Source organism: Oncorhynchus nerka, linkage group LG12 (genome assembly GCF_034236695.1).
Source record: "Oncorhynchus nerka isolate Pitt River linkage group LG12, Oner_Uvic_2.0, whole genome shotgun sequence".
NCBI lineage: Eukaryota > Metazoa > Chordata > Actinopteri > Salmoniformes > Salmonidae > Oncorhynchus > Oncorhynchus nerka.
The window spans coordinates 68,061,147-68,073,782 of record NC_088407.1 but is presented as its reverse complement, the minus strand read 5'-3'; the positions used below and the strand labels follow the sequence as shown (position 1 = coordinate 68,073,782).

General features: G+C 41.8%; 1 protein-coding gene across 1 annotated transcript; it reads left to right on the top strand.

The window, feature by feature from the left end:
- The first annotated feature begins 803 nt into the window (after positions 1 to 803).
- On the top strand, positions 804 to 1,760 carry LOC135574190 (psychosine receptor-like). Its single transcript, XM_065025076.1, has one exon. The coding sequence runs from the start codon at positions 804 to 806 to the stop codon at positions 1,758 to 1,760; it is 957 nt and encodes a 318-aa protein (XP_064881148.1).
- The last annotated feature ends 10,876 nt before the right edge of the window (positions 1,761 to 12,636 follow it).

Here is a 12,636-nt window from a genome sequence, read left to right as displayed (position 1 = left end):
GCTCAGCGCAGTCAAGATTGTTTAATTGGTCCTTTATTTAACTAGGCAAGTCAGTTAAGAACAAATTCTTACTTACAACGACAGCCTACCCTTGCCAAACCCAAACCCGGACAACGCTGGGCCAATTATGCGCCTCCCTATGGGACTCCCAATCCCAGCCGGTGGTAATACAACCTGGAATCGAACCAGGGTCTGTAGGGACGTCTCTAGCACTGAGATGCAGTGCCTTAAACCGCTGAGCCACTTCCTGTGTTTTATAGACATATTTCTACATTATGAGGTTGGAAAAGACTGCCTGAAATTAGTTACCAGACCAATAAGAAAGAGTTCCAAACATCTCTGCCAATAACAGCTAGTTTTCAGTTTTCCGCACCCCGCTAAGACCATTCTCGAACGGTCCTAGCAAAATTCTTGCTTGAGAAATTAATCTTTATATATAGATGCCATTTTTGTTTCTTGTTGATCATTTTAATTTCAAATAATTACAGTAAGGTACTTCATTTTTACCCAGACATTATTTGGTATTGAGATAAAAATGGCTCCATTCCACCTTTAGACAGTCTTTTTTGCTCATCTTTATCAAGGGTACCAATAGTTTTGGATCTGACTGTACTTGATATGGTACTTACTGTGGGTTACTTTAGCAAGATATCCAATAAGTGGATGTTTACTAATAAGTGGATGTTTCATGTTTAAATGATGCAGTCTTGAAATTATCTTTGCTATACTTCAGAAATTGAGTCATGTTGTGTTGTATTGCTTTGTTTCCCGAAAGGTGAGGGGCCATGAACTCCACAGTTGGGATGGAGAATTTCAGCCTGAGCACCACATATGACCCAGACAAACTGTGTAATCCAGCTGACTTCCGCAAAGAGAGGTGGCCGTTTCTCTTTATGTACCTGGTCATCATTATCATCGGGATTCCCTCCAACTCCTTTTTCCTCTATGTTTCCTGGCAGCACATCAGAAAGAGGAACACCCTGGGCATCTATCTGTTTAACCTGGCCCTGTCTGACCTCCTATTCACTGTGGGACTGTCTCTTTGGGTGGACTTTATGTGGCATGGTGTCTGGTTTCACGGGGATGCAATGTGCATTCTCTCCGTCATAATCCTCTTTACTAACTTCTACACCAGCGATGGGCTGCTTTGCTGTATTGCTCTGAACCGTTACCTGGCTGTGGTCCACCCGCTAAAGTACCCCATCCTGAGGAGGCTTGACACGGCCGTGATGATCAGTGTGGCTATCTGGGTGCTGGTGATCTCCTTCAATACCTCCACCATCATCTGGACCGACTCGTACAACTCAGATGAGCAGAGAGCCATGTGTTTAGACGTGTTCCCCTTGAGGGACAGTCTGCTACAGGTCAGTGTGGCTCGTTTCGTCCTGGGTTTCCTGTTTCCTGTCCTGCTGGTGTCGTTCTGCTGTCGGGGGATCTGTGTGGCAGTACGTGCCAACCAGGCCACGGAGGAGCAGGAGAGGAGACATGTATCCCAACTCCTGGTGATGGTGCTGCTCACCCTGGTGCTCTGCTTTGGACCCATCCACGTTATGATGCTCTTGCGGGGGCTTCTGGAGCAATGTGGGAGCCCCTCCTGGCTCTTCCTGCCCTATAAGGTCAGTATGGCGATATCAGCACTCAACAGCGTGGCTTACCCCTTCCTCTACTGTTTCATCACCAGGCTGGGCAAGGCAAATGTCACACAGGTGGTACACTACCTCCAGCAGAAGAGAAAGGGGAATGGTCAGGAGGTGGTGTAATGTAGTAATGTAACCTCAAACCAGAACATTGGAGAGAGACAATCCCATTACTGCCCAGTTGATGGTCTCAGATACCTCAGTTTACATGCTGCTGTTCAGTCATTGTTACATTTCTAACATGATATAGCACAAATACTGGGACTGCATGAAGGTGGACAGTTAAACTTTGATTTGATTTAATTTTATCAAATAACAATGATGATGTAGTAAAGTGGTCAAGGTCTATTTTTGAGTGCTATTGGTATATTTAAGGTGTATTCAACCGGGGATCCGCTGAACCCTGAGGTACTGCAGCAGGTGCGCGAAAATATCAATATATACATGAATATCGCTAGCAACAACAAAATAAACACATTTTTAATTACAGTAGAAAAGAGGAGAACATCTTTCTAATGTTGTCCGCTGTATTTTACAACTCCTATTATTGAACAAATTACACTAATTTAAGCTAATTACACTTACTGGAGGATTTGACATAGGCTTTGAAAAAGCACCCGCTAGTACCAGTCTCAGCAAGTACACGTGGCTAACAGCTGCTATTAGCGAAAATGTGTTTTGGAGTTACTTTTCTATCTAATAGGCTATGTTAGAGTTTACACGTCCTCTTCCAATTTATAATGTGAGGAGATCAAAATAATTAAATACTATCTACCAAATCTATTCATTTTAAAATGTTGATTACTTTCCATTGACGTTCACCTGATAATAAAACGTGAATTATAATTGCCTGAAAGGGTGTCCCTGGGCAAGAAAAGGTTGAAGACCCCTGGTATAGTTGGTTACCTCTGAAACACTAGTCTGTAAATAAACGGCAAGACAAACCTGAAAGTAAAGAACTAAATTCATCCTTCTATAGTGTCACAAGGAGGGATGAAATTACTAGTTCAAGGGTAATGTGATTGCTATCAGAAAATCATGTCTTAGTAATGATTTCCTGGCACAATGATCGAAACCGCAACACAGTATGTGTCTTCTTGACAAAGCATGAGTCCATATTTGTCACTCACAATCAGAAAGCAGTGGGATCTCATTTTTGTTTCAATGTATTTGGCACCCTCTTCTGTTCTATATGAGCAGCCACTAGACACTGGAGCCAGACTAAAACAGTCACTCCCCCTCTCTCTCAGCTTGCTGTAATACAAACACATAAAAATACCCATAGTGTAGTTGTATTGGCAGGCTTCTGTACAGTGTGCATTGGTTTCTATTTGAGAAATGCCCAAACTAAAATAATTTCCTACTAATAAACGTTTAAATAAGAGTGATAACTTAGTTTTGCTCTAAATAAGAACTTGGTATGGAACATTAAACATGGAACATTAACAGCATATTTACAAGGATTTGTTTGGTAATTTCCATCACTTGGTTAATTAGCTGCAATCATTACACTTACTGGAGGATTTGACATAGGCTTTGAAAAAGCACCCGCTAGTACCAGTCTCAGCAAGTACACGTGGCTAACAGCTGCTATTAGCGAAAATGTGTTTTGGAGTTACTTTTCTATCTAATAGGCTATGTTAGAGTTTACACGTCCTCTTCCAATTTATAATGTGAGGAGATCAAAATAATTAAATACTATCTACCAAATCTATTCATTTTAAAATGTTGATTACTTTCCATTGACGTTCACCTGATAATAAAACGTGAATTATAATTGCCTGAAAGGGTGTCCCTGGGCAAGAAAAGGTTGAAGACCCCTGGTATAGTTGGTTACCTCTGAAACACTAGTCTGTAAATAAACGGCAAGACAAACCTGAAAGTAAAGAACTAAATTCATCCTTCTATAGTGTCACAAGGAGGGATGAAATTACTAGTTCAAGGGTAATGTGATTGCTATCAGAAAATCATGTCTTAGTAATGATTTCCTGGCACAATGATCGAAACCGCAACACAGTATGTGTCTTCTTGACAAAGCATGAGTCCATATTTGTCACTCACAATCAGAAAGCAGTGGGATCTCATTTTTGTTTCAATGTATTTGGCACCCTCTTCTGTTCTATATGAGCAGCCACTAGACACTGGAGCCAGACTAAAACAGTCACTCCCCCTCTCTCTCAGCTTGCTGTAATACAAACACATAAAAATACCCATAGTGTAGTTGTATTGGCAGGCTTCTGTACAGTGTGCATTGGTTTCTATTTGAGAAATGCCCAAACTAAAATAATTTCCTACTAATAAACGTTTAAATAAGAGTGATAACTTAGTTTTGCTCTAAATAAGAACTTGGTATGGAACATTAAACATGGAACATTAACAGCATATTTACAAGGATTTGTTTGGTAATTTCCATCACTTGGTTAATTAGCTGCAATCATTAGCTATCTTCACTTTCCTTGAGTTGTATTAAATCATAGTAAGAGCTCTATTTGTGTTGTTGCCCTTGGAGTTGTCTTTGCCCTCTTAAATTGGGTTGGGAATTGAAAGTGCACCAAGAAGAGGTCTACCACCTGCTAGAACTGCTTTTAGCATTGGTTGGCTGACTTAGCCTATTAACAGTGTCCTTTGTCATTGCAGAGGCAGTTCCTGTTCTTTTATGTTTGTGTAAGTTATCTCATAGGTTTGTATATAAAAGTGTCTGGTAGACTACAGTTGTATGTACTTTCCCAATACACACACACACCCATAATTCATTGGTCGTGCACACCGATTCCTTTTTTTCTCGTTTTGTCGCCAAACATTTTGTCTACAGCTCAAGCCGTACTTATCCATGCTATTTTACCTTTCCTTCATGCATTTGTTGATTAACAGTATGATCGTGATTAAGGTGATCGTGATTAAGAGTTTAGCTAAAGAAATGTAAATAAATACTTTGTTTATCCTCATAATTGTATTGGGGTTGCTCCTGGATGGAGATGTTGTCAGTCAAAGTGAGATAGACTACAAGAGAGCGCCATGTTTTGACTGTGTTGTGGTTCATGCCAACCTATTGATTGTCCCGGGGAGGATAATTGAGTAACTAAATTAAATTAAAATGTGTAACTTAAGGCATGGTTTATGAGCTTGACTGAAGTGTTTGCTATTGGTAATATGTACCCTATATTTACTGCCTACGTATATTGATATTGTCAGAATGCTGATTTTGAAGTTAATTGGTCATTTGTGTAGGAATGGAATGTTCCATGGTGAAATGCATTGTTGGTAAAAATGTATTTAAACCCCCTCATTCCCTGTTGTGATTGACCAGTCATGGGGTCATGGCTATACTATGCTTGTGCATGCAAATTGTTATCAGGAATTATAGGCATGTGTTAGTTAGCCTGTCAGAGCATTGACCTATGTTGCTCTTTGTCCTGTTTATTATTTTGTAAATATTATAAGTGCTTTCAGTACCTATTTTTTATTTATTATGAAAATAAAAGCATTTACCTTGGGCAGAAAAACTGCACTATCCCTATCTGCCTCTTTTCTGCACATCCACATTTGTCCAAAATGCATCATTTGTTGTTCATTTGATAAAAATCAGGTTCATGTGGGTTCAGCTTGTATCTTTCCTCTCCATGCCTGCCAGACAGCGTGACAGGCAGGTCCCTCAGCAATCCTCCCAGCTCTACTCGGCTCTACCCAGCGCTAGGCTACTCATTGCTCCAGGCTCAGTCTCAGAGGAACACTCCCTCTCACCTCTCTTAATCATTCATCCTTCCTGTGTTCCCAGCACTTTTACTGCACCTCTTCCTCCCATTCTTTAGCTATCCCGCAGACTACTTTGAAGTATTTTGGTGGGGAAAAACATTTCAATAAAATTGTTTCTGTCTGTGTTTCCTGCCTTCGGAGTAGCCTACTGTAACGTTTGGCAGAGGATGATGTTTCTGTTCTTGATCTTCGATGACAATGTGTACCTGGCTGTCTATACCAATTACTACTTGTCTATTTCATTGAGAACTTCTTATATGATCATTATCAGCTCAGATTTATGTTTCAAGTAAGTTTAAAACACAACCAGTCCTTCATTGTCTCTTATTTTCATCCTCGCTATGTTTTATTGACATAGTACATTTGAAACAACAGTTCAGAAAGGAAACACCACATAGAAATATGTTTAACCACTTATTAAATAATGAATAATGCAAGTCTTGGCGATATAGGCACTGATCCTTCAGGGTAGCACACTGCCCAAGCAAAGCGTCAATATATAAAATGATGTACAAGCAGTGAGCAAGGTAAGCTATACCAATCTCCCAAAACAGCAGAAACATACGCCAGATGACTTTGTGTAGCTACTACAGAAAGCATTGTTTACGTATGATCAAATAGACCAGTTAAAGTCATCCTGCCGCAACAAGACTGTATACTATTGTGGTTGAGACCTCAGGAGGAATATCGTCCCATCCATCTACTACTTCACCCTCAAGATCATGGGCCCATGATCCTCTGCTGCTACAACATTACATTTGATTGATTCTGAGATTGTGGTGCCTACCTCAGTTCCTGCAGTATTGCTATATGATCATGGTTGTGTCAGCCCTGTGATCCAGTAGCTCTCTACGTTGCATGGGTAGAATATCATATACCAAGATGACAGCTCATCCTGCCTCAGCGAAGCTACCCGGCAGTGCATTAATATTGCAGGCGGTTGGCTATGTTCATGGCAGGCGGGTTCATACTACTTACGGTTGCAAAGTTAGATAGGTAGAATATTTTCCATTTGCCAAGATGACAGATCATCTTGCCTCATAAAGGGTACCCGGCATTGCGTCATAGGAGAAATAGACATACGACTGCATTAGCTCATGCTACACATTGTTAGTATTCACATAAAGGCCTAGTCGATAGTGATGTAATGGTAGAATAACCTTCACTGGACTTTTGAGAGCTCCTCAGTGGCGATGAGTTTACCTGCCAGTACCATGCCTCGTTAAGTTTGCTATGATTGTGTCAGCCGTGGTCAATAGCCAAAATAGTGTTGTTTTGCTGGCTACTTGATATAAAGTACATTGCATATACAGTGCATTCGGAAAGTATTCTCAGACCCCTTGACTTTTTCCACATTTTCTTAAGTTAGAGCCCCATTTTAAGATGGACTAAACAAACACTTTACTTCATTAATCTACACACAATACTCCATAATGACAAAGCGAAAACAGAAATACCTTATTTACATAAGTATTCAGACCCTTTGCTATGAGACTCGAAATTGAGATCAGGTGCCTCCTGTTTCCATTGATCATCCTTGGGATGTTTCGACAACTTGATTGGAGTCCACCTGCGGTAAATTCAATTGATTGGAGATGATTTGGAAAGGCACACACCTGTAAATATATAAGGTCCCACAGTTAACAGTGCAAGTCAGAGCAAAAACGAATCCATGATGTAAAAGGAATTTTCTGTAGAGACCCTAGACAGGATTGCGTCGAGGCACAGATCTGGGGAAGGATACCAACACATTTCTACAGCAGTGAAGGTCCCCAAGAACACAGTGGCCTCCATCATTCTTAAATGGAAGAGGTTTGGAACCACCATGACTCTTCCTAGAGCCTCCGCCTGGCCAAACTGAGCAAAAAGGGGAGAAGGGTCTTGGTCAGGGAGGTGACATTGAACCCGTGGTCACTCTGACAGAGCTCTAAAGTTTCTGTGGAGATGGGAGAACCTTCCAGGAGGGCAACCATCTCTGCAGCACTCCACCAATCAGGCCTTTATGATAGTGCGGCCAGATGGAAGCCACTCCTCAATAAAAGGCACATGACAGCCCTCTTGGAGTTTGCCAAAAGGCACCTAAAGACTCTCAGACCATGAGAAACAACATTCTCTGAATGCCAAGCATCACGTCTGGAGGAACCCTGGCACCATCCCTACCGTGAAGCATAGTGGTGGCAGCATTATGCTGTGGGGATGTTGTTCAGCAGCAGGGACTGGGAGACTAGTCAGGATCGAGGCAAAGATGAACGGAGCAAAGTACAGAGTGATCTTTGATTAAAACCTGCTCCAGAGCAATAAAGGACCTCAGACTATGGGCGAAGGTTCACCTTTCAACGGGACAATGACCCTAAGCACACAGCCAAGACAACACAGCCAGAGCCCGGACTTGAACCCGATCGAACATCTCTGGAGAGACCTGAAAATAGCTGTGAAGCAACTCTCCCCATCCAACCTGAGAGAAGAATGGGACAAACTCTACAAATACAGGTGTGCCAAGCTTGCAGCGTCATACCCAAGAAGACTCAAGGCTGTAATCACTGCCATAGGTGCTACAACAAAGTACTGAGTAAAGGGTTTGAATACTTATGTAAATGTGATATTTCAGGTTTTTATTTTTAATAAATGAACCAAAATTTTGAAAAATCTGTTTTTGCTTTGTCATTATGGGGAATGGTGTGTAGATTGACTAAATGTTTTTTCCTCATCAATTTTAGAATAAGGCTGTAACATAACAAATGAGGAAAAAGTCAAAAGGTCTGAATACTTTCCGAAGGCACTGTACTTGACTCTGTAAAGAACAATCTCAGCTAAAACCCCACACATACTTTCTCTGTTTTCATGCCCATTGGGGGGGATATAAAGGGATACACAAGATATGGATGGGTGAGAAGGGGACTGATAAGCTGGGTGGAATTGTCCATTTTTTGCTCAACGATATACACAAAATACTCATGTCGGTGGAAGAAAAATTCTAACATTTTGTAAAAAGATTCATGAAAAATAACACTCTCTTCATTAGTTAAGTATTCAATCTGAGCCAATCATCTTTGGCAGCGATTGCAGCTGTAAGTCTTTCTGGCCAAGTCTCTAAGAGCTTTCCACACCTTGATTGTGCAACATTTGCACATTATTCTTTTCAAAATTCTTCAAGCTCTGTCAAATTGGTTGTTGATTATTGCTAGACAACCATTTTCAGGTCACACCATAGATGTTCAAGCAGATTTAAGTCAAAACTGTAACTCGGCCACTAACATTCACTGTCTTCTTGGTATGCAACTCCAGTGTAGATTTGGCCTTGTGTTTTAGATTACCATCCTGCTGAAAGGTGGATTCATCTCCTAGTGTCTTGTGAAAAGCAGACTGAAGCAGGTTTTCCTTTCCTCTGCTTAGCTCCATTACTTTTGTTTTTTATCCTGAAAAACTCCCCAGTCCTTAACGATTACAAGCATACTCATAACATGATGCAGCCACCACTATGCTTGAAAATATGAAGAGTGGTCCTCAGTAATGTGTTGTTTTGGATTTTGCCCAAACATAACACTTTGTATTCAGGACAAAAGTCATTTTCTGCAGTATTACTTGTTGTAAACAGCATGCATGTTTTGGATTTGTTTTGTTCTATACAGGCTTCCTTTCACTCTGTCAATAAGGTTAGTATTGTGGAGTAATTACAATGTTGTTTATCCATCATCACTTTTCTTCTAAACACAGCCATTCAACTCAGTAACTGTTTTAAAGGCCTCATTGTGAAATCCCTGAGAGGTTTCCTTCCTCTCCAGCAATTGAATTAGGAAGGACACCTGTATCTTAGTTGTGAGGGGATGTATTGATACACCATTCAAAGTGTAACTTCACCATGCTCAAAGGAATATTCAATGTCCACTTTTACCAATAGGTGCCTTTCTTTGAGAGGCATTAGAAAACCTCCCTGGTCTTTTTGGTTGAATCTCTGTTAAAAATGCAGTGCTCAAACGAGGGACCTCACAGATAATTGTATGTGTGGGGTACAGAGATGAGGTAGTCATTAAAAAGGCATGTCAAATACTACTACTGAACACAGAGTGAGTCCATGCAACTTATTATGTTAGTTGTTAAGCACATTTTTTCTCCTGAACTTATTTAGGCTTGCCATAACAGAGGGGTTGAATACTTATTGATTTAAGACATTTCAGCTTTTCATTTTTAATCCATTTGTAAAAAATGTTTTTAAAAAATACATATTTACATTATTGGGTATTATGTCTAAGTAAAGTCCGTGACTATTAAAACAAAAAAAATTCAATCGCAATTCAATCCATAATTTCAGACTGGAGCACAACAATTTGCAGAAAAAGTCAAACGATGTGAATACTTTCTGAAGGAACTGTAGATGACTAGCTCTTGAAAACCCTTCTCCATCGGGTTTTCAGAGGTTAGCGTCGCCCATGGTTGGCTGTGTGTGAACTGCAATTCTGACTCTGTGTTTTAACCTTTAGAAACGCAAATAATCATCACTTGTGAAATGGTTTTCAAAAAAGAGGCTGATATGCCCCATATATTTCATATTAGAGAGAAATAATCTTTCAAATTAAAAAGATACTTACTGTAGCAGTTTGCTCTTCCTCCCCAGTTACCCATTACACACAGGTGTTTGAAGCACGCTAGATAGCTAATAAGCACAGGTGGCCACCTCTGTCTTCCATCTGTCGTCCATAAACATGCACTGTAACATGGAGATATGGTCGTGTGGGAACACTAACCCTAACCCTACAAAAGGTGTGTAGTAATTTACGTTTTTGTTCTTTCGCTGATATGAAAGATATGTTTCCAAAATCGTACTGCAAATGATGCATTTTAACGTTCAACAAAACTCTCCTGGTCAGAAGATACTATCATCAGTATGTATGTGTGACGGCCCCTCTCTGCTCTGTCTCCTGGGTTTTGCTGTGCTTACTTCCTGCAGGAGATTGGTGAGCGGAGCTGGGAGAGTCATCAGTGCTGATGAGTCACACCTGAGAAAGCTCAGCAGTGGCAAAAAGCCACTGTTTCCCCATTCAGCAAGAGATTCTTCTTTCCATGCATACCTTTGGCAGTTGATGCTTAATTTACTGACCTTCATGCCTCATCTGATTGTTGCGAGTGTTTACTTTATTTATGGAATAAATTAATTTTGTAATTCCTTTACTTTTTGTGTGTTTTCCCATTGTTTGTTACAATCTTGAGCCAGGTTGTAATAAATGGGGCCTCATCTGGGATCTCTGGAGTTACTCCCTGGAATTTAATTTGTTTGGTAGCATTTGCTGACTGGTTTTAAGGTGGTATTTCAAAGTAAAGTGCTCTGTGATTATTGCTTGGCTAACCCTTTTGTCTATGGGGTTATGTTGTCAGTTTTATTGATTTGGGGTTACATACTGAGGTGCATGTACAAAGTATTTATGAGATTTGGATACTGCCTGTTGCTACTTAAGTTACATGCCTGTGGTTGGTGTTGAAGTAGTGCTGGTTTGTGCTGCAGTGGAGAAAAGAATGCAGTTAATCTCCATTCCCTGTTCCGGTTGGAGATCCTGCTTTGCTCATTGTTGGGACATCAGGTTAGTGTTTGTGCGGTGTTAGCAGTGAGATTTGGGGTAGTGTGGATTGGCTACCTGGACTCTTCTCCCCTGGTAGGGTTAGCGACGTGTGTCCCTTACAACACGTTGGGCAGTGTTAGCTCTATTTATGTGTGGTGACTGTGGCTGAAGCAGTTGTCTCGGGAACACATCCATGGCTCATATTAATCCGCTTGCTGGGAGCTTTTTCAGTGACAGCGGGCTGAAGTGCATAAATACCCACCGCCAGAAACCACATGAAGACTACGGTTGAGCTTGTAATAGGTCTTGGAAGCTCCATTTGTATGTTTTTCCCCTCTCCTGTGGTTAACACTGCTTCTGTTTTTGTTTGGACTCCATTATGTCAACAGTCCCTTGAGGATGTTAACTCTTCTCAGTACTGCTCCTGTGTTGGCCGCTCCGCAGCAACCTTTTACACTGCAGCTGGGGGCCGGGGCGGTTCTGCTGCAGAGCCAGGAAATTGAGCATCCTGTGGCGTACTAATCCAAGAAATTCAACAGTTATCAGTTACATTACTCTGTGGCGGAGAAGGAGGCTCTTGCCCTGATCTGGGCTCACCACCACTTCAATGCGGGTACGGGTGTAGTGCCTCTAGTTGTATATACTGATCACAACCCACTCACCTTTTTACTCTCAATGCAGTGTCTGAACCAAAGGTTGATGCAGTGGTGTCGGTAAATTCAAGCTTTTCCCCCTCAAGATTTGTCATCTTTAGGGGGTGGCTGCGTTGTCCCGTGTGCCCTCTGCTTAGCCGTCCTGTTTAATACTGTTGTCTGTTCTCCAACAATTTGGTCTCATCTCTCTTCCTCTCCTTTTCTTAATTTGCATCCAGGTGACATGGTTGGTGTGGGTTGAGTAAGTGATGGACCTGGGTGGTTGGATGTTCAAGGAGTGCAAGTAAACATTTTGTTTCTGTTTTCGGGGACATGGGAGGTCCCTGTTTTTATACGTGGGGGTGTGACGGCCCATCCCCTGCTCTATCTACTGGGTTTTGCTGTGCTTACTTCCTGCAGGAGATTGGTGGGCGGAGCTGGGCGAGTCGTCAGTGCTGATGTGTCACACCTGTGAAAGCTCAGCTGTGGCAAAAAGCCACTGTTTCCCCATTCAGCAAGAGATTGTCACGGTTGTCGTAAGAACAGGACCAAGGCGCAGCGGATGTTGAGTTCCACATATTTATTGCAAAGTGAAACTTAAAGCAAAAACAATAAACAAACAACGAAATGTGACTATGTGGTGCACAGGCACAAACACAACATAATATCCCACAAATGCAGGTGTGGAAAAAGCCTACCTAAATATGATCCCCAATTAGAGGCAACGATTACCAGCTGCCTCTAATTGGGAACCACACAAACCACCAACCTAGAAATCTAAAAACTAGATAACCCCCCAGTCACGCTCTGACCTAAACACCATAGAGAACTGGAGTGGGACTGGACGCAATGCCTGGACTCTCCGGACCGTCGACCGTCGCTGGAGGTTCCGGACCGTTGACCATCGCTGGAGGTTCCGCACTGTGGACCGTCGCAGGAGGTTCCACACTGTGGACTGTCGCAGGAGGTTCCGGACTGTGGACCGTCGCCGGAGGTTCCGGACTGTGGACTGTCGTAGGAGGTTCCGGACTGTGAACCGTCACCGGAAGCTTAGGACTGTGA